At 46.0% G+C, this 25,723-nt stretch overlaps 1 protein-coding gene across 1 annotated transcript in view; it reads left to right on the top strand.

Annotated features, from left to right (window-relative positions):
- The window catches only part of LOC113407548 (phosphofurin acidic cluster sorting protein 2-like), a 169,588-nt gene that overhangs the window by 117,802 nt on the left and 26,063 nt on the right, over positions 1-25,723 (top strand). The window contains exons 17-19 of the mRNA XM_026656180.2: positions 3,935-4,045; positions 14,466-14,574; positions 25,062-25,104. Of these exons, the coding sequence (XP_026511965.1) occupies positions 3,935-4,045; positions 14,466-14,574; positions 25,062-25,104 (263 nt within the window). The remainder of the gene's footprint in view (positions 1-3,934; positions 4,046-14,465; positions 14,575-25,061; positions 25,105-25,723) is intronic.

The following is a 25,723-nucleotide window of genomic DNA, read 5'->3' as shown; positions in this document are numbered from 1 at the left end:
CTCTATGTTAACGACTTCCCCCACCCCTCCTCTTCCATCCCCACTGCTCACCCAGGCTTTTCTGCAAAATCTCATATATAGTTGAGTGCAGGAAAAAAATAGCTCAGTGTAACTTTAGTTTTCAGGAGAGTATCTCTTCATTCTTTCAACTCCTAGGTCATTCTGGCTGATGTGATCACAACACATTTGAAGTCAGCCTAATTTTTCTAGGGTCTAAACTTTCAGACTATGAATGAAAAACTTCAAAAATGTTAGTGATGAGAAGATCAAGGTTCTTGTTATGTTCATTGGGAAACAATTACACATGTTCTTGAACTGTCTAGAAGCCTGGAGAAGAGGAATGGGTGGACTGATTGTAGAGAGGGGCTTGGCTAGTGGTTTGAATCAAATGTCATTGGATGTATAAGCAAGGATGGAGTTATGAGTTGGGTTTGCAAGAATTTAGGAGCTTCTGGGAAACGGGCAGGGCACCTGATAACATAGGTCTATATAAAAGTGACTAGTGAGATTTTTTTCAATCTTAGTTTTGAATTCAATAAGTGGTTGTTTCCATTTCAAATGTAGCGAATGTGAAAGCTACTGATCTGTGCTATAAACAAGTGGTCAGTGACTACCATACATCAACGTATCAATTTACCTGACTCCGCATTCTAAAGGAGGTGGTAGAAGTCAAGTGATTGAATATGCTGAAGTAATGAAATCAAATAATACTTGTCAAGGGAAATCTAACCACAGTCAAAAGTTAAAGTAGCAAGATAGAACAGTTAGTGTTCATCTCAATGGACAGAGAAATCTTTCATCGGGATCAAATGTGCCATTGATTGAAACTTTTGTGTATAAATGCAGAAGAGCCTGATCCTGCTAGAGCAGGGGTGGGCAAACTATTTGGCCCGAGGGCCACATCCGGGAATAGAAATTGTATGTCAAGCCATGAATTGGGGTTGGGATGCGGGAGGGGGTGAGGGTTCTGGTCGGGGGTGCAGGCTCCAGGGTGGGGCCAGAAATGAGGAGTTCGGGGTGCAGGGCTGTGGTGATGATTTAAGTCAGTGGTTCTCAACCAGGAGTCCAGGGCCCCTGGGGGGCCTCGAGCAGGTTTCAGGGGGGCAGCCAAGAAAGGCCAGCGTTAGACTCACCTGAGCCCAGGACAGAAAGCGAAAGCCCTGCCATATGGGTCTGAAGCTCAGGCCCCTGAACCCTCCCACCCGGGGCTGAAGCCGAAGCCTGAGCAATGTAGCTTTACGGGGAGCCCTGTGGCATGAGGCCCCGGGCAATTGCCCTGCTTGTTGCCCCCTAACGCTGGCCCTGGCTTTTATATGCAGAAAACCAGTTGTTGTGGCATAGGTGGGCCGTGGAGTTTGTATAGCATGTTGGGGGGCCCCTCAGAAAGAAAAAGGTTGAGAATCTCTGATTTAAGTAGAGCCGGGTAGGAAACAGTTTTCTGGTCCCATACAATTTTTTGAGATTTTGAAAAAAATTCCCATCCTGAATTGGGCCAAAAAGTCTATTTCATATTTTCATGAACTGAAAAAAAAATAAAATTATTGGATTGGCCAAAACAGCTTGTTTTGATTTCAACTTTTTTTGAATTTGTTTACTATAAATTAACTTACATTTCTAAAGTGAAAAGTCTTGGAACATTTTAGGTTTTTGAAAATGACGAAACGGGATGTTTTGAGAAATTCAAAATGTTTTTGATGTGGGAAATCTGTTGAAAGAGACTTTTTCCTGTGAACAGTTTGTTCTGATGGAAACATGGTATGCTTTTTACACAACAAGGGATACTACAGAGCGGCATTACAATTGGAGGTGAATTTGGGGGAACTTTGGCAGATTATAGGCTCATGACACAAATGCCCCAGTCCCAATGGAAATGTGGGTAGCTATTTAAAGAATTGGAAACACACAAGGATAAAATCGAGAGATTTGGAGATGCTATGGAACCTTTCCATTACTTAACCAACATGACTAATCCCAAATACAGAAAATATTGATTGAATACAGAACAGCATAGGCTAGAATGTGGCTGATGGAAGGCATAATCCTGAGTTCTGTCCTTCTCTAGCATTTAAAATTGAGTATCCAGATTTCGATCACTAATCTGGTGTTGGAGGAAGCCGTGAAAGCCCATCTCAAAATGGTGGAAGATTTCCGACACCTCAGGAGTCAGAATTGCTAACTCCAGAATGTAGTTTTTAAATGCCTTGACCACCTTCTCAGCCAGCTCTGTGTCAGTCAACCCTTTCTCTGACCATGCAAATCTGAATGTAGTAAAGCTTTTCAGTAAAGCTGAAAAAGCAAATACGCTGATAAGTGTGTATTTAATGACTGATAAGAGCAGTAGGCCTACCTAGTTAGTTGTCTAGGGACACATTTAGCAAGTGTGTGGGTGCTCTGGTAGAACTGCAAGCTTTTCTTTGCCAACTATGTTTACGTTTCACATGTCTCATTAATAAAACCTTGATTTTTTTTTTTCCATTGCTTTCTTTTTTTCCCCTAAGAGGAAAAAAACCTGAGGTTTTTCTGGGTTGAATTAAATTGCATCCTCCCTGTTTTGGAACAGATGTGATATGAGTTAGAACAGAATTTAGAGAAGAGGGTGTCTTCTCTGAATGCAAACACAGACCGTATGTCACAGCTCTTTTGAGGACAAGAGCCCTGGTGACCTGCAGAGTGGAAGGAAGGATCTGATGCACATGCTGCTGTTAAAGTAATTTGCAAAATTCCCTTTGACTAAAGCGGGAGTAGGAGTTGAGCTACAATGGAAGAGCTGAGTCACAGGGTCTCACTATTTTACAAGTGTATTTCTCCTCAGCAGTTTCTCAGTCCTTGTTTTCTTCAGTCTCTTACTTTTGCTTTCGTTTACACTTTAGAATGTTTAGGTCTGCTCAAGGGAGTCAAACTGAAGCAGTGTCTCTGATGCTGGAAAACAGTTTGGCTCCTGTACTAAGAATAGCAAAGAGTCCTGTGGCACCGTATAGACTAACAGACGTATAGGAGCATGAGCTTTCGTGGGTGAATACCCACTTCTTCGGATGCTTGAAGTGGGTATTCACCCACGAAAGCTCATGCTCCTATACGTCTCTTAGTCTATAAGGTGCCACAGGACTCTTTGCTGCTTTTACAGATCCAGACTAACACAGCTACCCCTTTGATACTTGTACTAAGAATATTTGATCTGAGCAGCAGGGATTTTACTACACAATTGGAGCAGAGAGACTTGCATCACCACAGCTTGGTTATTGAGGGAACAACTCTATGTGGGGATCTGTCTGCATTGTGATTGGCTCTAGAAATCTAATTTGCATCTCCACTGTATGGTTATTTATTTCTCTTCAACTGAAGAATGAGTGTTTCTGTACAATGGCTGCCTGATGGGCATCATTAGCTAAAATGCCAGGAAGTTCATAACTGGGGAGAAACCTGTGTGGCTGTGCTTCTGTGTTGAAGTCAGTGCGAGCTGCAGATACTCATCACTCCTGAAAATCAGGCCACTTTTGTCTAAGATCCTAACTTTAAACACACAAGTCTGAAAACTTTGACCTAAAGTGCTTTGTTGCAATTGAAAACATCCTAATGGAGCATCTAGATAATTTTGTTTTGAACTTAAATTCTTTCTATACTAAGGGCTTGTCTACACTTGAAATGCTACAGCGGCACAGCAGACACTACATACGCCGACGGGAGGGGTTCTCCTATTGGCACAGGTAACCCACCTCCCCGAGAGGTGGGTAGCTAGGTCGATGGGAGAATTCTTCCATTGGCAGAGTGCTGCTTACATGGGCATTTAGATGGTCTTACAAGCCTCACTCAGGTGGATTTTTCTAACCCCTACACAACGTAGCTGGGTCAGCCTAACTGTTTAGCGTAGACCAAGCCTAATACTGTCAGTGTGTTCAGCATTTGGAGCAACTGGCTTATTTTTCTCTCCTCTTAGGTTCTCATCCAGTGGCGAAGTATCTAGGCTCTGTAGATTACAGGTACAACAACTTCTTCCAAGACTTAGCCTGGAGAGATTTGTTTAATAAACTTGAAGCACAGACCACTGGTAAGAGCCTGTTTTAATTTTTGGGGTGCATGGAGCAAACAACTTGAATGAGTTAGTAATGTTAGAAAATTGCAAATAAATGCAAGAGCTACAAATCTAAGAGTTTAGAGAATTTCACTGTCTTCCCCCAGCTCCCCAATTCCATATTGCTTTTTCAAGATGCTGACTCTTTTGCAGTCTTAAATGTCATTCTTTGTGGTCTTCCACTGCTGCTCCAGGAGATTCAGTGCCTTTCTCAGGATTTCTGTATTTTTCCCGAGATCTTGGTTGGTTGTGTTTTTGTCCACAGGTCTTCCCCATCACTTTAGCCAACTACCCACAGTAGCTCAGTGGTTTCAGCATTGGCCTGCTAAACCCAGGGTTGTAAGTTCAATCCTTGAGGGGGCCACTTAGGGATCTGGGGCAAAATCAGTACTTGGTCCTGCTAGTGAAGGCAGGGAGCTGGACTTGATGACCTTTCAAGGTCCCTTCCAGTTCTATGAGATAGATATATCTCCATATATTAGCTCTTAGGTCTTTCAAGAGTTCCTCAAATCCTCTGTAGTCTTGAGTAATCTAAATTATTTTAGAGACACATGATGAGGGAGGTAATACCTTTTATTAGACTGACTTCTGTTGGTGAGACAGACGAGCTTTCGCCCTTACGCAGAGCTCTTCTTTTTTATCATTGTCTCAAAGTGGATAATATCCTTTGCAGGTGAGAATAATCCTATTCCTGAAGCCTGCTGGAAGCATCTGTTCCAATGAAAGACACCCTTTGTAACTGCCCCAACCTGAGTGAGAACCAGCCAGTGTCAGATCAGCGTCTAGTTCCCATTCTGTTTTCAAGCAGTTCAACCAGCAGAAAATATGAATGGGTCACTTTACTAGGGAGCATTCCTAACAAGATCATGTGGGACCGGATGTATAATGCAGATTTTTTTTTTTTACTACTTTGCTCTAAAAAGCAGAGTAGACTATAAACATGGTGATATACTCTGCCATTCTCACTCAGGTTACATAAGTTATTTAGACAAAAGGAATGTGCACACTGTGCAGATCCATGCATTGGCAACCTGAATTCTGTCCCTTTGTGTATGTGTATTGTGAGAGAGCCTTTCATTACACAATCACATACTATTCCTAAAATACCATATCATTTTTCTACAACCTGGGTCTAGGGTTTCATCATCATTTTTATTCTTGTATATAACATTCATTGGCCAAATAGTTCTGTAAGTCATCAAGGTAGAATTTTATCATTCCAACCCAAAGTTCTTGTAGTTATATTCAAGTTACAACTCTGACAAACTACACAAGAATAATTACTTTGTTAAAATATGAAGATGACAGGTGAAGGTAACTTACATTTCTTTTTCAAATGATGGTTCCTTTTTTACTCCTGAGGGAATTCTGCACCACAGTACATGGCAGAATTCATGTCCCCCGCAGATTTCTTTGCTTTCCTGCGGAAAAAAGACTTTCTGACAGGGAAGCAAAGGGAAACTGCAAGAGCAGTCATGCACCACTCCCTAGCAGAGCAGGTGCATTGTTTCAGGCACCCAAAGCAGCTGGCAGAGAGGTAAATCACCACAGGGCTGAGGGCACACCAGTCAGTGGCTCCTACCCTGAGCTGGGATCAGCTGCTAGTCCCAGCTGGGCTGGAGGCAGGAGAGGACAGGACTTCCTCTTCCCCTGCAAGGAGTGTCTGGGGCTGTGTCAGACCCACCCCCAGAAACTTCCCCAAGCTGCAGGAAGCTCTGCATCCTCCCCTGCTTCCTACCCCCATCACTCCTCAGCTGTGAGGGGAGGGGTCACGGTACAGTGAGCTGCTTCCCCATCCACCCAACCCCCGTGCATCCATACCTCCCATACCCAGACATGCCTGCCAAGCCTCACCGGGTACATCCAGAACCCCACTGAACCTCAGCCCCTGCACCAGACCACCCTCCACGGAGCTCCCTGTACTCAAACCTCCACCCTGATGCCCCATCTCCTGCACCACCCTGAGCCCCCACATCCAGACCCAACTAGCTGCACCCAGACCCCCACAAAGCCCCACTCCCCTAGCACCAACTCCTCACTGGGACCCCCACACCTAGACCTCTCTGCTGAGCCCCAACCACCTTCACCTGGAAGCCCCTGAAGAGTCCCATTGCCCCTGCATCTGGAACACCCCACCCCCCGTGAGCCTTTGTGCAGCCAGATCCCCCCACACCTAGACCCACCACTGAGCTGCCTGCAGGGCCGGCACTTCCACTAGGCGACCCTAGGTGGTTGCCTAGGGTGGCAGGATTTGGGGGGCGGCATTTTGCCGCCCTTGGCGGAAATTCGGCGGCGGGGGGGTCCTTCCACTCCGAGTCTTCGGCGGAAATTCGGCGGCGGGTCCTTCACTCGCTTCGGGACCCGCCGCCAAAGTGCCCCGAAGACACGGAGCAGAAGGACCCCCGCCGCCGAATGTTCAGAAGAGGAGCGCTGCCACCTAGGGTGGCAAAAACCCTGGCGCCGCTCCTGGCTGCCTGCACTCAGATTGTCCCACACAGAATCCTCTCACCCCACACCTGGATTCCCCCATACTGAGCCTCTCCACATTTGGATCCTGCCTGGTTGTGCCTGCCTGCCCCATACCTGATGCAGAGAAGCGGGGCCCCGGGATGCTCCTGGGGCAGGCCCTGGCCTTGTGCTGTGTCAGGGTCGGGTGCAGTCTCACCACTGAGTCTGTGTCCCTGGAGGAGTGGAGCTGCAGGGTGATCTCCCACCTTCAGCACGCCAGTGGCCTGTGCTCCCCACTGCCATGCTAGAGCCTCTGCATTTACTTATTGACAAATAAAACTTGCAGAATTTTTCATTTTTTGGCGCAGAATGCCCTCAGGAGTACTGTTTGTATTCCAAACATGAGTGAGATTTCTGTATCAGTGTCTGTAGGCCTGCACGTGGTGCAGACGTGGTTATATGCGGCTGTGTGGGATGACACCACCTTAGTTTCTTCTTACCGTGCCATGGTCAAAGTCCGAATTCATATAGTTTTCTGTTATCTTCTACAGTTTGTTACTGTTAGTGTAGTTCATAGAATATCAGGGTTGGAAGGGACCTCAGGAGGTATCTAGTCCAACCTCCTGCTCAAAGCAGGACCTAATCCCAACTAAATCATCCTAGCCAGGGCTTTGTCAAGCCTGACCTTAAAAACCTCTAAGTTTGTCTCACCCTCTCCCGTTTGAGGCCTGGTCTCTTCCCCTCCTCTTCCCCCTCCCCCCCCCTCCCATTTCTCTGGGGGATTATGCCCCATGTTCTGGGGTTCAAGAACTGTGCTTTGCCCTCGCTCATTCTCAGTGAGCAACGAGCACCACCCCCACCCTTGCTGCGAGATTTGCAGGTCCTTCCCGCCGTGGACTTGAAGCTTGTCTGCTCCGTCTCAGTAAGTTCCTCATGGAGGAGGCTCTCCAGCCGTGTGCATTGTCCGACCCGGGACTATCATTAATGGGCAGCAAGCAGTCTGGTACACACCTGCCTCCTGTGCCCCAATGCTCGAACAGGCAGAATCAGGTACTTTGCCCCCTGTAAGGGCAGACTTTGTCTTCTCCCACCCTCCCCTCCTTCGTTGGTGATACACATGGCACAATGCTTGAGACAGCACGCACATGGCTCTGCCCCTCCAGACAGGGCAGCCAAATGCCTGGATCTCCTGGGCCAGAAGGTATTCTCTTCCGTAGCATTTTAGTTTCACATTACTAACTACCAGGCTCTGCTGGCGAAGTATGACTTTACCAACTGTGCCAAGCTAGTAGAGTTCCTGGATAACTTGTCACCGGACAAATGGCAACACTTCCAGGCCCTGGTACAAGAAGGTAGCCTGATGGCCAAGGTGACCCTCCAGATTTCAGTCAAAGCAGCGGACATGTCCTCCTGCTCCCTCACCACCAGAGGTAGTCATGCACCAGGAGTTGTGGCTACAATCCTCTGGCTTCCCATGGGAGGTCGAAGACCTCCCCTTCAACCAGGACAAGCTGTTCTTGTATAGGACTGATGAGTCCCTTCACTCCCTGAAGGACTTGAGGGCTATGCTTCAATGTCTTGAGAGATATGCCCCAGCAGAGGCAGCAATGACAACCCTTCCGGCCCCGGTCCTATGTGCCATACCAGACCCCTAGACCTGCTATCAGGACTCTCCCACAAAAGTACACAAGTCCCAGTGGCTTCAGCCACCTCTTCCTCCTTGCCTCGGCAACCCCCTCCGGCACAGTTTTGACACATACATCAAGAGCTGCAAGTCCCCCACGTCACCATCCTCTGCCCCCTCTGTCACATTTGGGAGCCATCTTGCCCTTTTTGCTCCCAACTGGGGCAAGATCACCACGAACTGTTGGGTGTTGGAGCTCGTGTGGCACGGTTACTCTCAAGTTTCACACCTTCTTGCTGCACCTGCCCCTCAGACTCCTACAGGGGGTCCCTCCCATCACACCCTCCTACAACATGAGGCGCACACCTTCCTGGCCAAGGATGTGATGGAACAGGTACTCAATCCCTTTGTTGGCAAGGGGTTCTACCTTCTGTACTTTCTTATCCCGAAGAAGGGCGGAGGGTTCCGCCCCATCCTCGATCTCCCCCTTCTCAACACCTTCATCAGCAAGACCAAGTTCCATATGGTGATGTTCACCTTGATCTTTCCTTCCCTTCTCCAGGGAGTCTGGTTTGCAGCTCTCAATATGAAATATCAACATCTGCCCAGTCTACTGCAAATTTCTTTGCTTCCGTGTGGGCGTCAACCGCTAGCAGGTCAGAGTTCTCCCCTTCAGCATCGCAGCGGCGCAACGGGTATTCACAAAGGTATTTGCGGTCATGGCGGGACAGCTATAGTGTCTGGGTTAGTCAATGTTCCCATATCTGGATGATGTCTTCTTGTCGTGTCCTCCCATGCCAAGCTTTCAGCTGCGATTCATGGTCTTTGCTCTCTCCTCACTACTCTTGGAATTTGTATCAACGAGAAGAAATCAGCGCTTGTCCTAAACAGAGGATCCACTTTATCGGTGCCTGCCACATTTCCATGGCGGCTGGTGCCTTTCTGCTGGTGGACTGCTTCACCGCGCTGACGGCTGTGGTGGTGGACCTACACCGCAACCTGCACCACGGTGTGCCGCTGCCTCCTTGGGCACATGACTGCCTGTACCTATGTAACACTGCATGCCCACTTGCACATGCGCTGCCGCCAGATGCAGCTCCTGTCAGTTGTCCAGCCCCATAACGCCCTGCTGGATAGCACACTGCTTGTCCCATGGTTGGTTCAGGCTTCTCTTCACTGCCCTGTCACAATTATCCCCCTGACCACGGACGCCTCCCTCGCCAGTTGGGGCTCTCATCTGGGCACACACACCGCCCAGGGCGTTTGGACACAGCGCGAGGCCCGCATACACATCAATGTACTGGAGCTCTGACCGGTCCGCTTGGCCTGTCTGTTCCGGCCTCTCACCCGTGCCACTCATGTTCAGCTCCTCTCTGACAATACCATGGCAGTGGCCTATATCAACAGGCAAGAGGGCACCAAATCCCTCTTTATTTAATTTTTAAACTCTAAAGTATTTTATCATTGAAATCCCTGTCACTCTGTACAGAATCCATCTGCCTCTGGAACTGGTGTATCCACCACTATGTCATGCTCCATGCGGCCTACCTCCCGTGCACACAGAACTCCCTGACCAGTGTGGTCAGCCAGCATTGGTACATCAGTCACAAGGGGGAACTCCATGACCCCACTCTCCACTCCCTCTGCCATGCCAGGGACACCCCTCGATGGGACCTTTTTTGCCATGTGCAACAACCACAAGTTCCCCCTCTACTGTTCCCTGGGGGCCATGGAGCCCGGCTCCCAAGGCAATGCCCTCCTCCTGCCTTGCTGCAGCAAACTCCTGCCTTCCACCCCCATTTCCCTCCTTCCCCAGGTCCTACAGAAGATCATAGAATATCAGGGTTGGAAGGGGCCTCAGGAGGTCATCTAGTCCAACCCCCTGCACAATGCAGGACCAATCCCCAACTAAATCATCCCAGCCAGGGCTTTGTCAAGACTGACCTTAAAAACCTCTAAGGAAGGAGATTCCACCACCTCCCTAGGAGATTCCAGTACTTCACCACCCTCCTAGTGAAAAAGTTTTTCCTAATATCCAACCTAAACCTCCCACACTGCAACTTGAGACCATTACTCCTTGTTCTGTCATCAGGTACCACTGAGAACAGTCTAGATCCATCCTCTCTGGAACCCCCTTTCAGGTAGTTGAAAGCAGCTATCAAATCCCCCCTCATTCTTCTCTTCTGCAGACTAAATAATCCCAGTTTCCTCAGCCTCTCCTCATAAGTCATGTGCTCCAGCCCCATAATCATTTTTGTTGCCCTCCGTTGGACTCTTCCCAATTTTTCCACATCCTCCTTGTAGTGTGGGGCCCAAAACTGGACACAGTACTCCAGATGAGGCCTCACCAATGCCGAATAAAGGGTAATGATCACTCGATCTGCTGGCAATGCTCCTACTTATACTGCCCAAAATGCCGTTAGCCTTCTTGTCAATAAGGGCACACTGTTGACTCGTATCCAGCTTCTCATCCACTGTAACCCCTAGTATCTGACAAGACCCCAGGCCACGATTATCCTAATCGCCCCATTCTGGCCGAGTCAGTTTTGGTTTCTGGATCTCCTAAGGCTCTATGCCTGCTCCCAGACCACCTCACCCAGGACCGGGGCAGTGTCTGTCACCCCAACCCTGGTCCCCTTCATCTCATAGCCAGGCTTTTGGATGGGGCTCATGCATAGACAAGTCTGTTTGACACTGATGTGACGCATTCTTATGCACAGGAGGCAGACCTCCACCAGAGCGTCCTACACAATTTCACCTCCTGGGCTCAGCACCATCGCCTTCCCCTTGATACCATCGCCACCCTGCCATCCTGGACTACCTCCACACCTCTTCGTGGCCATTGCGGACAGATCCTGGGGCCAAGCATGCATCTGAGAATGCCTGGCTGGATTACGGTACACTCAACGTGGGTGCAAGCAGCTGCGTCCACCTCCCTGGTGGATGTATCCTGGCATGACATCCGCTGGGCAGCAATGTGGCATTCTGTGCACACCTTTCACCATCCGCTATGCCATAGCCCAGGAGTGGCAGTTGATACAGCTGTGGGTTGTGCCGTCCTCCAGACTGCGATACCTCTTGCATCCTTGCACCCCCCTCCGCACTGATCATTGCTTGCTACTCGCATGTGCTTGGAATACATATAGGGCCCATCACTCGAAGAAGAAAAAGAGGAGGTTATTTACCTGTAACTGGAGGTTCTTTGAGATCTGTGGTCACTATTTGTATTCCAATACCCACCCACCCTCCATCCCCTCTGCTGTGGTCATCAGTAAGAGGATCATAGAATCTCAGGTTTGGAAGGGACCTCAGGAGGTCATCTAGTCCAACCCCCTGCTCAAAGCAGGACCAATCCCCAGACAGATTTTTGCCCCAGATCCCTAAGTGGCCCCCTTGAGGATTGAACTCACAACCCTGGGTTTAGCAGGCCAACGCTCAAACCACTGAGCCATCCCTCCCCCCCCCAAATTAATGGAGATATCCTATCTCCTAGAACTGGAAGAGACCTTGAAAGGTCATTGAGTCCAGCCCTCTGCCTTCACTAGCAGGACCAAGTACTGATTTTGCCCCAGATCCCTAAGTTTTTGTCCCCTCAAGGATTGAACTCACAACCCTGGGTTTATGACTCAGAGTGTCGCCCCGCGCAGCCTCATATAACCTTGCCTGCACCACGAGGCTACATGTGGTGCATGTGTGAGTTGATGGACACTGCTACAGAAATCTTGCAACTTAGCGCATGGCGTTCATGCGCACTTGTGTTTGGAATACAAATAGAGAGCACACATCTAGAAGAACTTCCAGTTATAGGGAAGCAACTTCCTCTTTTCCATTACTTTTACAATTAATCATCAATGTTAATGACAACATTGACGTAAAAATTCACCATACACACTTCACACACAACCTTGACTCTGACAAGTACAAGCTTACAAACTTTCAGCTTATCACTAATGTATTTAATTTTTAAACTCTAAAGTATTTTATCATTGATATTCCTAACCTGGCATTTTTCTGTATTCTCAGTTAGGCACTCAGCAGGGCTATGAGAGTTAATTAGGAAGTCAGGTTGTCCAGAGACTTCAGTGAGCAGAGCAACTTGTTAAAGTACTGGGAACTAAGGGTGTAGGCATTTTCCTGATTTAGCTCCTTAAAGTCTTGAGGGAGAAGAATGGAACTGGCTCACGGGTGAACCAGTTCAGCATCAATGCAGTTGCTTTAGCATGTAAGGTTTTCAGCAAATAAAGCTACATATATAAAGCTTTGCATGGCAGACTTTTTGACAACCATTCATTCCATACCAATGCACTTTCCCAAACGTTTTATTTGAAATCTATTCTTTTCTGAATTGTCCAATATTCAGTTTTGTTTCGGCATCTACAAAAGTCGTTGGTCATAGGCTGCAAAGAGTTAACTTTTAGGGAGAAAATGCTGACATTCTTAGATTGGGAAAAGAAGTCAGTTTTGATTAGTTTGTGTCCTTGTTCTAGAGTTTAAGTCTAAGAAAAAAAATTGTCTGAGGAAGCACATAAGGTCAGAATAGCTTGTTTCTATTAAGTTGGTGGCTGTTGGATAAAAATAAAGCTTAGAAACTCTCCTTGCAACACCAACAAAGTTACAACTGATATCTTCCATAAGGTATGTATTATAGTCCAAAACCACACAGATTTTTCTCTTCAACCCGCAGCACTGCCTTAGTTGCTAGTGAGACTGGCGTACCTCCAAATTTAAGCTATATGTGCCTGTAAAACTTTTTCTTTATGCCTGTGTAAGAACTTACTATGTTTTTCCTTATAATGAACTCCATTTATGTGGCATGCACAGACACGTGTAGTGGCGCATGCGTTACTGCAAGGTTGAAGAAGAAAATGTGATTTTTGTAATGGATAAGCACATGCAGCATGACCTTCCATAGCTGTGCATTTTACAGATAGAGTGAGAGAGAACTCTGTGTAAAATTGTGCTTTACATGTAGAGTGGAATTTTCAAAGGCTTGTAATTTATTTAAACAAAATCCGTTTTCTCCAGAAAATTCTACTCAGTGCTTTATGCGCATAGGACAAATCTGAAGGTTTTTTTGGAATAATGGTTATTTTTTGCTGTTTTTCATAACTGAAAGTTTCTACAATGGCTGCTGAATGACATTCCTCAGAGAAATTCAAGAAGAACTACCTTTTTTCAAAATGGCTGCCATTTCCTGCAATGGGATTTGGGCCGCAGGTGCCTCTGTTGATAAATAGGCTGTCTTTTGAATTGGCCACCAAATGGGAGTGAAGCCTTCAGGGAAGATCATCCTCATTGGAAACCATGATTGGTGATGGCCAAGCCAGAAGAGGGCATCCTAGTTCATGGTTCTCAATCCAATTGAGAACATAAGGAGATTACAACCATTTTGAAAGACGGCAGTTTTGTGAACTTCTCTGAAGAAAGTTTATGAAGAATGACAAAAAATAAACATGAATCGTTAAGACTTCTTCAGATGTAGCCAATGCACACAACTTAAGTGAGTTTTAACATATGGGAAGTCTGAATTTGCATTATTTCCATTAATAACATTCAGAACAAAAAATGGTCTGAAAAAATTTAGCACCCTTTAAGACCCATCTTAAATTATTTTTTAACACCTAAACTAATAGGTTTGCTTGTGAATTCTCAGAAAACCCATTCTGAGCTCAAAAAGTGGTGCCGTACGTTTTTAGGAGAATACTTAGTACTCTTCATACATAAGAGGCTGAATTCCTATTTTAAATGCAAAACTCAATTCAGCCTTCACCATGGAACCACGACCACCTCTGTCAAAACACTGGTTTTGCCTTCTATTCTTCTGTGTAAGGGGAATCAGCATTTTGGGTCTTTTCAGAAGGCAGATGCTGTGTCCCCTTGGGGGTAGAGCCTTACACCACACTGCGGGTGACCCCTTATTCTCCTTCTCCCGAGTTCATCGCCTTAGCAGAAGTCATGCACTCAGCTCTGAGGACTAGAGAAACTCTCATGTTGCTAAGCAGTGGTGCCTCTCCTCTCTTCTCCCAACAAGGGGTGCTGTTGAACCACACACTGAACTCTTGGGGAGGAGCACATGGCATTGATCTTGTTCGTCTTTCTTGCTGTCTGCTCTGGTTGGCACCTTGTTTTGAAATATCTTTTTCTAAATTTGAGTCCCTCTTTTCATTACCCAATTCTTGACCAAGTGACTGACAGTGTCCCCTATTTTTCTTTCTTGCTCTGGTTGATCTTGCATCATTTAAATTGCTGGTGACATTTTGCAGTTTCCATTAGTGAAGAATAGTCCTTACTCTGCTCCTGTCTCTTCTTTTCATTCTGTTGCAGTTCAGGAAATACCAGATATTGTCTCCAGAATAACCCAGTATATAGCCGGGGCAAACTGTGCACACCAGTTGCCTATTGCAGAAGCAATGTTGACATACAAACAGAAAAGGTACGTTATTTCAGTAATGGTTTCCAAAATATCAGGAAATCCACGGAGGATGGGGGAAACACCATTTCATTCTCTTGTTACACACAGATATAGCTGGCCACCTCAAAACCTTCTGAGAAACAACCTGTAAGAGTTGCACATTCAAATCAAGAACTCTTTCAAGGAACAGTACCTGGCACTGTGAGTGTCGTCAGCTAGATAGCAGATGACAAATCTAGAACAACCAGAAATGTGCCTTACTTTCTTCAGCACAGTTGATATATCTGAAGAACAAAGCAGCCTGGGAGGAACCTATACACCTGTTTGGTCTCTGGATGCAAAGGAATTCAGATATCTGGCTTTGTTTACAGTGCCAGTGTCTGCATGTTTTGTGAGGGGGAGCTCTCAGACCTCAGAGCATGAACTCTGCCTAGCCCTCCGCCAAGGTGTCTCCAAGGGGTCCTGGCCTCTGCCTCCCTCAGAATTGGTGCAAAAGCCTGGGTAGAGAATACTGCCTCAGCTCCTGTCTAACAGTTGGGGGAAGGAGCTGCTCCTCTCCTTGGCAGCTACAGCATTACAGGGGTCCCACTCAGGATGGCTGGAGCTCACCAGGGTTTACTTCAGCCTTGGCATGGATACGTGGCTTGTGAGATGTGGGTTGAGAGAAGAGTACAGGAGTCAGCAAACAGAATAGGGGCAAAGGGGGAGCGGGGCAGAAGCGGCTGTGCCCACGTATGGCAGTGATGATGGGGGACCTATGGGAGTAAGGCGCAATGTGGTGGCATAGGAGTTTTCCGATTAGTGACAAAAATCGGAAATATAGTGTATATGCCACATGGGTGAAGTAAAGCTGAGTTTAATGATACTTCCTAAATTGGTGCAGAACTTGTGACTTTAATGGTACAGTGCTGTAGTTCCTTTGCATTCAGTTTTTATAGGAGTAGAAGCTAAATTTACAAGCAGTAATTACTCGTTACTTTTCTTTCCTCTTTGAAAGTGGGCAGCATATTTGTTTGCAATCCTCTAGTTGCTCCCCATTTCTTTCTGAAAGTAACTGAAGTGGTTCATTGAAATCCTTAGTTCACTCCCATAGCCCCCACAATTAGATATCTCTGGACCTGCCGATTAGTAAATATTTGAATACTCTAATCTGCTTTTCTCATTAGCTATATTTTAATGTCCCCCTTACTTCCTGCCCAAACTTTCTTCTATAATATTAACCTAATAACAACACTTTAGCCATTTGGTTGCTTAACCATTGTAGTATCATGATTGATTGTCTCACTCCTGATTTATGAATGAAACTGCATTCTCTCCACAAATAGCAGGGAAAAATTCTAAATCGTTTTACTACAGCATTAACTTGTTCTAATATTGCTGCCTTTGTCTTTCCTGCATGCTTTAACTGTTGTATTCTTGTTCGGTTCCCCCTTGACTTCTCCATTTCTAGTTCCTGTTTATAATGAGCATGCCCATTTAACCAGTGTACCCACTTTGACTTTCTGCCATGCCCAGATTGGTTGATCTAAGAATCAGGTTTGCAAGTGGTACTTTGTTGAAAACATTCTGACATCTAGCTAAACATCACATGTGTTTCCCTTGTCAACAGCCTGTGTAACCTCCTTACTCGGAGGATAATTCCATCTGAGATCAGCTATTCAGATTTCTTTAAAGCATGCTGGTTTCTATTTACACCCATGTCTGTCCACCCCATTCCATCAAGCTATCTTTTACGATAGACTCCAGCAGTTCACGTGAGCCTGTAATAGATCATAGTTACCTGACTCCATCTTTTCCCTTTTTAAAAATAGGCTTGGCATCACACCTTTCAGGTCCTCTTGTTGCACTGTGCCTGAAGCCATGCAGAGATTGCTTGGTCTGTCTGGGGCTACTTTGAAGTGAAATAATGAAGAATTTTATTTGGCTCCTCAACCATTGCCACAGGCCCTCACTCCCTGGTATCTTTACTTCCTGGCTAAAATGTGAGGTTGTTAGAGTTTCTAGAATCTATTTATGGGTCTGTTCAAACAACTTCTGCTTTCAGACAAGTACCACATAGGAAATTAGAGAGGTTAGAGATGCAATTTATCACATGGAGTGATGGGAAATTATCTCCTAGCTCTGGTTTCCTTCAGAAATGGTGCTCACTGATGGCAGTGACTTGAGGGAATTATTTCTTAAAGTAACATACAAGTAGGACTCTGTTAGCACTATCTAAAGGAATGTGTTGCTTTCGATCATAAGTATAATAACGTGTTCATTTTTTCTTTTGGTTGCTTTCTGAAAAGGAAAAAGAGCTTTCATTTTGATTTTACCATAAGGTATCCTTCTTTAGGTTCCCTTCCCCATTCCGTACCTTCTATACTTTTCCTGGGCTGGTCTTTTATGCCTTGTTTAACAGCTCCTGCAGGTCTGGGATGCTTAACTTGTGCTTCAAATTAAATTATGTTTGTTCCTTTTCAAACTCCTGCCTCTGGTGGCAGAATGCACTGTTCCAAGGACCACAGAGCCAATTGTTTGGGGAGCCAAAATGCAGGTTTCACAGGAAATACATTTAAGAATAGAAATGTTATCCAGAAAATAGAGTTTGGCCAATGTCACTTGAGGGCATGAGAATGTGAAAGTGAAGCTAGCCAGTCTGGTTCCTACTCTCAAAACTGAGTTAATCAAATGTTGTTAATAGGTAACGTACGTAAAAGTGATTTAGAATTATGAAGTATTTTGGTTTTAATATGTCAGTACAGGTAAGATTATTATAAATGTGGCTTTTATGTTGATCATGTGCCTTTTATCTTCTAAGTAACACTTCAGTCACAGCTATTATGGGGTTTACGGTAGTGTATGAAGGATCCACACTAAACCAAGGTTTTAAGTGTCACCGTTAGTGTAATTTTAAAGAATGTTCTTTGCTCCCAACAATGGCACCAAGTGTACTGCTAAGTGTACGTCTATACTAGGATAAAAGCTCTGTGACACAGCCGTGACTGACCCAGGCCAGCTGACGGGCTGCAGAGCTAAAAGTTGCTGAGCCTGAGCTCCGGGACCATCCACTATTGCAGCGTCCCAGGGCTCAGATTCCAGCCTGAGCCTGGATGTCTGCCAAGCAGTTTTTTAGCCCGCCAGCCCAAGTCTGCAGATCTGGGCCAGCCACAGGTTTTTTTTAATCCCTGGGTAGACATACCCTTAGACTGCAGGTTTTGGAACCTCTTCAGCTGGAGTAGAACTGTGTGGGTCTTTCAAGATTACAGGCCAGCGGTTCCCTTCCCCATAACAAGTTGAAAGAAGAGAAATGTAGCTCCTGGAATGGCAGACTCCATAAATTCAGACTAGCTTTTGCATATTCTTCAATCTAAGACAAGGTGGTGGGGAGGGCAAATGAGAATGTAGCAAGAGTAGCAGGAGGCATTCGGTTCTCTAACCCTAGTTGGTGTTTGTGGTCTGACAGACGCTGCATTCTGCCCCAGTTCTGAGCTGTCCAGTGACCTCTGTTCAGTGTTCCAGTCACAAGGCCTTGTAGAGCTCTCCATCTCCCTACTGAGCCAAGGGAAACAACTTCTTCCAAGCTACTCATCCTTTGTGAGGGTCTGTGCTGAAGGCAGCTGCTCTATTCTATAAGCTCACAGAAAATTGCTTTTTAGAAACACTTTAAAAATCTTCCCAGCATCCTGGCACTTGCTCTGTTAAACAAGCTCTAGTGATTTGAGAACACCAAAACCAGAGAGAGAAACCAGTCTCCAGAACCTAGCCATATGTAATGAGCTGCTTTATAACTTGTTTTCTGCCAGTTGATCCTAACTTAATTGACTTCTGCTCTCCTTCCCACCCAACCCCCTCCCCCACCCCCCGCCACTTGTTTTGTTTGTCATGGCAAGACTGAAGCATGTACTGCCTGTGATAGACTGCATATTGTCTGAAAGCTTTGCCCCATTTCTGTGGAGCATCCGCTGACCTTCCCAAAATACAGAGACTGGGGGAGAGGAAGGGGTTTAGGAAGAAAATGATTTGCTGTATTTTGTCTCTTCTGGGTGACGTACTCTCTGTGGTGTGTGTGGTGGTGGTGGTGGGAGGAGGAGGAGGAGAAATGATTTAGTTATGGAATAGCTGAAGACTGCTGCAGTCCAGGTGAGATTAAATGGTATCAATGGGAAGGGTCATTTACTTACCAAGTAGTTAGTGATCTTTAACCTAATGCTGATGACCAGGCCTCATACAGACTGACTACACCCAAAATGTGGGTCGAGGGAGCTACACTGCTCAGGGCTGTGAAAAATTTCACTTTCTATAATGTAGCTAGGTCACCCAAACCCCACTAGAAGAACTATTCCATCAACCTAGCTACTGCCTCGTGAGGGGATGGATTTACATCAGTGACGGAAAAACCATTCTAGGGCTGTAGTAAGTGTCTATACGACCAGCACTACTGGTGCATAGCTGTGTTGCTGTAGCACCTTCAGGTTTAGACATACTCTGTTCTCTAGAAGGAAACACTCTGTTGTACAGTACTTACGAATTTTTGTAGGCTTTAGTCCTCATAGTTGGAATAATTTGTCTGCCAGTGGTAACTCACAATAGTTGTTTAGCAAGGTCATTGAGCATTCACTGGCAGTAGACCACGAAGTCAGTGTTACCCATGGTAATTCCAAGTCCACTACGGTTTGCCTCTTGGGGCTTCTGGATCTCATTTGCATGAATCTAGGCTGCAGCTTGGCTTTGGAAATGAAAGCACTGATCACTTGTATTGGGGAGTCTGTCATTTACCGCCTCTTTAAAAATGTAGAGTACGTTTGTGATCTGTAAATAAATTCTCTCCTGCTCCCATATTGCAAACTGAATGGCCCCAGTTGTCATCCCATGTATTAAAAAAAGCAGACTGAGTAGAAGGGTGAGCAGAGAATGTGCCAGAAGAGTAGCACAACCTGCACCATCCCCTCCCACTCCCAAGCCATGCTCTTCCTGGCATGTCGGTAGTTGCTTGGAGTGTGGTAGCAGTCCTTCCCCATGTCTGAGAAAGGGAGGTGTTTTGAAATACTGTGAAGTCAGCTCCCTGGACAGGAAGAAGTGGAAGTGACACTAATACGGGCCTGCTGCTTTTGATGAGGTCCCCCTTACTGGTCACCAGAGAGCTGATTGGCTACAGGCCAGTAGGTCAATGCAGGGTATTGCTGACCCTGGTCAGAGAAGGTTGTGGAATATAGGACCGCTGTGGCATAGAAAGCTGCCCCCTGTTCAGTAGGTGTTAGCAACACCAGCAGCATTGTACCAGTGCCAGGCCTATCCACTGGAGGTGGCACTACTGACCTGGCCGCTGCAAGGCAAGACCCCATGCCCTCGCTGCACCATGGTAGTTAATGCTGCCAGAGCACCTCACGTGCCAGTGAGCACTGAGCAGCACAGGATGTCTGAAAGACATTTCCCCTCGCTGGGGGGACACTTCCCCAGGGCCTGGGACCCAGCACGGTCTCTTCCAAAGCGCAGGCTCTGAAGCTGCCAAATTGTATGCTGGAATCTAGGTGCAACTGGGGGGAGCCTGCAGTGGCAACTTTGTTCCTCCTTCCCCCCGAACCATGCCTCTTTTTGGCTCAGCCATGCCCGCCTGTTACGGTTGGCATTGGTGAGAACTTGATGGAAACATGACAGCATTTCCGGCACTCGGAGGGAATAGACTCATAGACTTTAAGGTCAGAAGGGACCGTTATGATCTTCTAGTCTGACCTCCTGAAAAACGCAGGCCACAGAATCTCACCCACCCACTCCTGTAACAAACCCCTGACCTATGTCTGAGCTATTGAAGTCCTCAAACCATGGTTTAAAGACTTCAAGGTGCAGAGAATCCTCCAGCAAGTGACCCGTGCGCCACGCTGCAGAGGAAGGCGAAAAACCCCCAGGGCCTCTGCAAATCTGCCCTGGAGGAAAATTCCTTCCCGACCCCAAATATGGCAATCAGCTAAACCCTGAGCATGTGGGCAAGACTCACCAGCCAGACATCCAGGAAAGAATTCTCTGTAGTAACTCAGATCCCACCCTATGTAGGGGGAGGGATAGCTCAGTGGTTTGAGCATTGGCCTGCTAAACCCAGGGTTGTGAGTTCAGTCCTTGAGGGGGCCACTTAGGGATTTGGGGCAAAATCAGTACTTGGTCCTACTAGTGAAGGCAGGGGGCTGGACTTGATGACCTTTCAAGGTCCCTTCCAGTTCTAGGAGATAGGATATTTCCATTTATTATTATTATTATTATTATTATTATTATAGTGTCCCATCACAGGCCATTGGGCATATTTACCGCTAATAGCCAAAGACCAATTAATTGCCAAAATTAGGCTATCCCATCATACCATCCCCTCCATAAACTTATCAAGCTTAGTCTTGAAGCCAGATATGTCTTTTGCCTCCACTGCTCTCCTTGGAAGGCTATTCCAGAACTTCACTCCTCTGATGGTTGGAAACCTTCGTCTAATTTCAAGTCTAAACTTCCTGATGGCTAGTTTATATCTATTTGTTCTTGTATCCAAATTGGTACTGAACTTAAATAATTCCTCTCCCTCCCTGGTACTTATCCCTCTGATATATTTATAGAGAGCAATCGTATCTCCGCTCAGCCTTCTTTTGGTTAGGCTAAACAAGCCAAGCTCTTTGAGTCTCCTTTCATAAGACAGGTTTTCCATTCCTCGGATCATCTTAGTATATCCTAGAATAATTTGACCTTTCCAAACTGTGCAGCAGGGGGTAAATGGGGCTGAAATGTGATGTTTTACTACATTCTATTGTATTCTCATGATCGCCAATAGCTGCATTCCAGGAAAAGATGCTGGTTTTGCAAGGGCTTATGGTCACTCTAATAAGAATTTTACGTCTTTCGGGAGACCAAGAACACTCAAATGCAGTGTGCTACTGTGGCACAGATGCAGCCTATAGCATGGTCTGAAGTTGCGGAGAGAGACTGAAATGCTTCCCACCCACAGGGAGAAATCGAATTTGGAAGTGAATCTTCCAAAGCATCAAAATGACTTTTGGCCATTTCATCCATTTATTCACAATGCAAATTGATGAAATCAAAACCAGTATTTTTGTGACTGTCAGCTGCAGTGACTTAGCAGCAAGCTCTGATGCCCTCATCCCTAAGGATGAGAATTCTGGGGTGTGGAGTGACTGCCCTGCATGATGATGATGCTGGCACTTGGCCTACAACCAGTGTAATGGGCCACAAGGACATCACCTCCAGGGACAGAATTGCCACCCCTTTCTCCTGCTGCCTATATGGGGGCATGGCTGGAACTGAGAGCCTGGTTTTGCACCTCCGACTGTAAAGTCAAGCCCGCTCCGATACATTCAGTGTCACACTCTGTATTAAAGTTACATTTATAGTGTATAAAGAGTTAATAAGTGTTTTAATACAAGGCTAACAATTGACTAACCAACCTTAAGTACTTTTCTGGCATCTATCACTGTAACAGGTTAGTGCCTCACAATCTTAGTGCTTTTAACCTTCCCATCCCTGTGACTAGAAAAGTGCTGCTATCCCCCTCTGCAGATCAACCGGTTACTTAAACACCTTCTGCTGATCTGATTGCCCTCTGTAGCATATTCCTCATGTCCGTAACAGTCTGAGAACACCTGTTAATTGTTTATCCACCCTTTATAAATGGAAGCTTAATATAAAGTGACCACATTTTGCAAGATCAGGGCAGCTGTTCAATTTTTTCACTCTCATATTTAAAATCCCTGTAGTTCTAGGTTACCCTTCTTGACTGTTACTATTTCATCAAAACCTTTTCTAGTGCAGACTAGGCCTTCGTTGGGCTTGTTTAGTCAGGCGAAGCAGCCCTGATCCCCTGTTCTTTCATTTTCTTTTGGACAGAGGCTGGCTTGTAAGGCTTATTCCCCACTGATTGTTCGGAGAAGGGAGGGAGACCAGCAGCCCCCAATTCCAGCTCCTGCCAGTCTGATCCAACCTCAAGAACGAGAAGTTAAATACAAGAAAAGTGTCAGACGAAGGCGCCTGGGACTGTGGTTTTCAAAGCCACTTTTAAAAAAAAAAAAAAAAATCACACCATAGAATTGCTTGTTCCGATATCGAATCCGGTATGCATTGTGGCGAGTACTTCAGTACTTCCTAGCAGTCCTGATTACTGGTACATTACAAGGTTGGGCATTCAGTCATCTCTTAGCTAACTGCTAAGGCTTTCTATGGCACTCATTGTTTCTGAGCGCCACTTATACATATGTCAGTCCATCCATCCTGCTGGTGTTTCTCTATTAAAATAATTAATAGACATAAAAATAAGCAAACTTCTATACTGCCCAAAAGAACAATATTTAAAGAAGAGCGCCTTCTTCCAAACTAAGTGATTTTGGGTTAATGCTTCTAGCTGAAATCTGTTCAGTTGTCATTTTAAGAAACATTAACCAACTGTTGAGCAGTAGTTAAGAAAAGAACCATTACTTGCCATTTAAAATGGGCAAACTACTATTTTAGAATCACCAATGTCTCAGCTTTCCCTGGAAGGATTCTGCTCTGGTACTCAGCAGAACGGAACAAGTGTTCTGGTGCAACAGCGTTTGGTTTGGGTTTTTTAGTGCTTAAAGAGAACTTGAATAGCAGCAAGATTAAGAAGCATGATACTCTGGTACTTTCATCATTCCACTGAGTGGCCAGCAGTGTGAGGCTGCCAGATGAGGACAGCTCTTATCTACTGTAGCTGAGGAAGGAAAGGACTGAGATTCCATTGCTGTTTTATCCCAACAGCTCTACAACTTCCATTGTCCATATGAGATTTCTCAGGGACATGGATCAATAGCACTTCCCAGTTTCTCTGCTGTGTACTCTAGGAGGATTTGTTAAGGGACGTTTCTAGAGGTTACATGGCAAGGGCTGGCACTGGAGTTAAAAGGGTGTGATGGAAAGCCTAGATAAAGGACACGGGGATCTGTATAATTAGTTCTTGCTCAGCGTGGATGAAGCATGAAGAAAACGGCTGGGTCGGGAAGTGAGCGGAGCCTTGGTTCCACCCCAACACTCCTACCAGCTGAGCCAGTGCAAGGGTAAGTTGCACCGTAAGAAGGGCTATGGTAAAACACCCCCTGCCCCTGAAGCAGGGAGGGAGCTGTGCCAGAGTCACACATCCCTCAGCTGCATGCCACCCCTTACACAGGGCTGGGAGGAAGCTGTCTAGCTAGTCCGACTTGTGCAGTTGTCAGCATTTTTCATGTTTCCACGCCTTTTCAGAGGATCTGCTGCAGAGAGCACCACAGGGTGGCTTGTTTCTTTTGATGGACTCCACGTCTTGAGTGTTTGAGCTGCGCTCTGCAGTAGTCCAGGCTACAGCAAACGCCTTTCTTGCCAGAGTGCAAAGCTCCCGGCATTCAAAAATCGTGAGATTTAAAACTCTCCCACCTGCTTTCTTCGACTTCAAATTCAGCCTCAGATGTGCGCGCGCACATTTCAGGCCTCTCCACTGGCCCTCTCCTGACCTCTGCCATTCTGTCCCCATCCCTGCACCTCTCGTAGTGTCCCTCCATGGTGCCCTAGAGGTTTTTTTCCCACCAAGCATCATAGTTACTTTCCCTTCCTCCTCTCCTACCCATCATTTCTCTCTCTTGTCTCCCTGCCTCCCAAGTGTGCCTCCTGCTCCCCCTCCTTCCTCTGTACCACCACAGCTCCACAAATCTCTTCTCTCCCCTCCTCCATGTTTCGAATGCTGGGCAGGGCTGATATGCAACCTCCTTCAAAGTGTAAGTCATGTCATCGCTGCACTTGGGACTGTACGTGAGACATCTCATCTGTGTCCCTTTACACTGTCTGGGGGAGCCATCTGCCTCTCCTCCCAGCCCTTCTGAAGTCACTATTTCCAGTTCACTACCTAAATATCAGTGATCTCCCAAGAGCACTCTGTTCCCACTCTGGGCCTGGGCTTTGTTTGCGCTGTCTATCTCACTCAGGGTGTAAGCTCCTTGTGGCAGGGGTTACCTGTTCTTGTGCATGTGTGTGTCTGGTGCCACACAAGTAAGGTGTCATGGCTTGTTAACCCATGGCAGGCTAACTGCTTTAGTGATTCTGGGATTTGCAAGGTATGCCACTCGACTGCAAAGTGGGACTCGTGAAGGCAATGTGTTCCAAGAGCTTCAGTTATTAGTAAGTAACCTGCAGGTCTCTGTATTGCTGGTGGTGTATGTTGTGGCACGGGTTCATTTCTTTGCAGTAGGAGGTCATGTGTATGAGCGTAGCTACTGCCATGTCATTAAAGCATGTTTTTCTCTCTCTACAAAAACCAGCGAGGGAGTGAGGGCGGGGGGGGGGGAAGTTTATTTTATGAAGATTCCTGAGGCGGTACAATATTCCCCAGCCAGTGTGGGCTCTCAGAATATTGTCAGGGGGATGCTGAGAGAAGAAATAGAATTGGCGCTTGCACATTTTCAGTTCCTGCTGCATGCTTTATTGAAACAGTAACGTGAATTTTTTGTCTCAGCATTGAAAGAACTCCTTATTAATCACTCTCTCCTCGTTGCTTCTAGCCCTGATGAAGAATCGTCCCAGAAGTTCATTCCCTTTGTTGGGGTGAGTATTTGCTTTGATGTGCAGGTTAAAGTTTGGTGAATTTCATAAAACAAGGTTGATTATTAACAATCTCACTTGGATCCATAAATTCTAAGGCCCAAAAGGGATGATTAGACCATCCAGTCTGACATTCTATGGCATAACACAGGCCATAGATTTTTCACGTAGTTACCCTTTCAGGTTTTTATAAAGGTCTCCTCTTGACTTAAGTTTAGTTCTCATTGTAATCTGCCAAATAAAGTTTGAAGAATACTGGTTCAGTAGTTCTCACATTGACTGATTTTAAATTAGTATTGCTTCTCTATTTTAAATATGGGTGAAGAACATTCTCTCTCTTGAAAAAAGATGAAAACTTTCAACTTGGCAGTTTTATGAATGCAAAATAGAAACACTCTCACTTGTTACTTATGATCCCTTGGCACACTCTTTAGCCTCAGGGCCCTGGTCACACTCAAATTTAGGTAACTACATCCTGCTGTCCTGATTTCCCCCTCCAATTTCATAGATTAAACCCACAAGAAACCATTATGATCATGGGCCACAGAATTTCCCCTTGCAATTCCTGCATCAAGCTCAATAACTTGCAGGTGAACCAGAGAACATATTTTTAGAAAGAAAT

Source organism: Terrapene carolina, unplaced genomic scaffold (assembly GCF_002925995.2).
Source record: "Terrapene carolina triunguis isolate 2854851 unplaced genomic scaffold, T_m_triunguis-2.0 Scaffold212, whole genome shotgun sequence".
Taxonomy (NCBI): Eukaryota; Metazoa; Chordata; order Testudines; family Emydidae; genus Terrapene; species Terrapene triunguis.
Note: the sequence above shows the minus strand (reverse complement) of the source record. Positions and strands in the feature narration are given on the sequence as shown.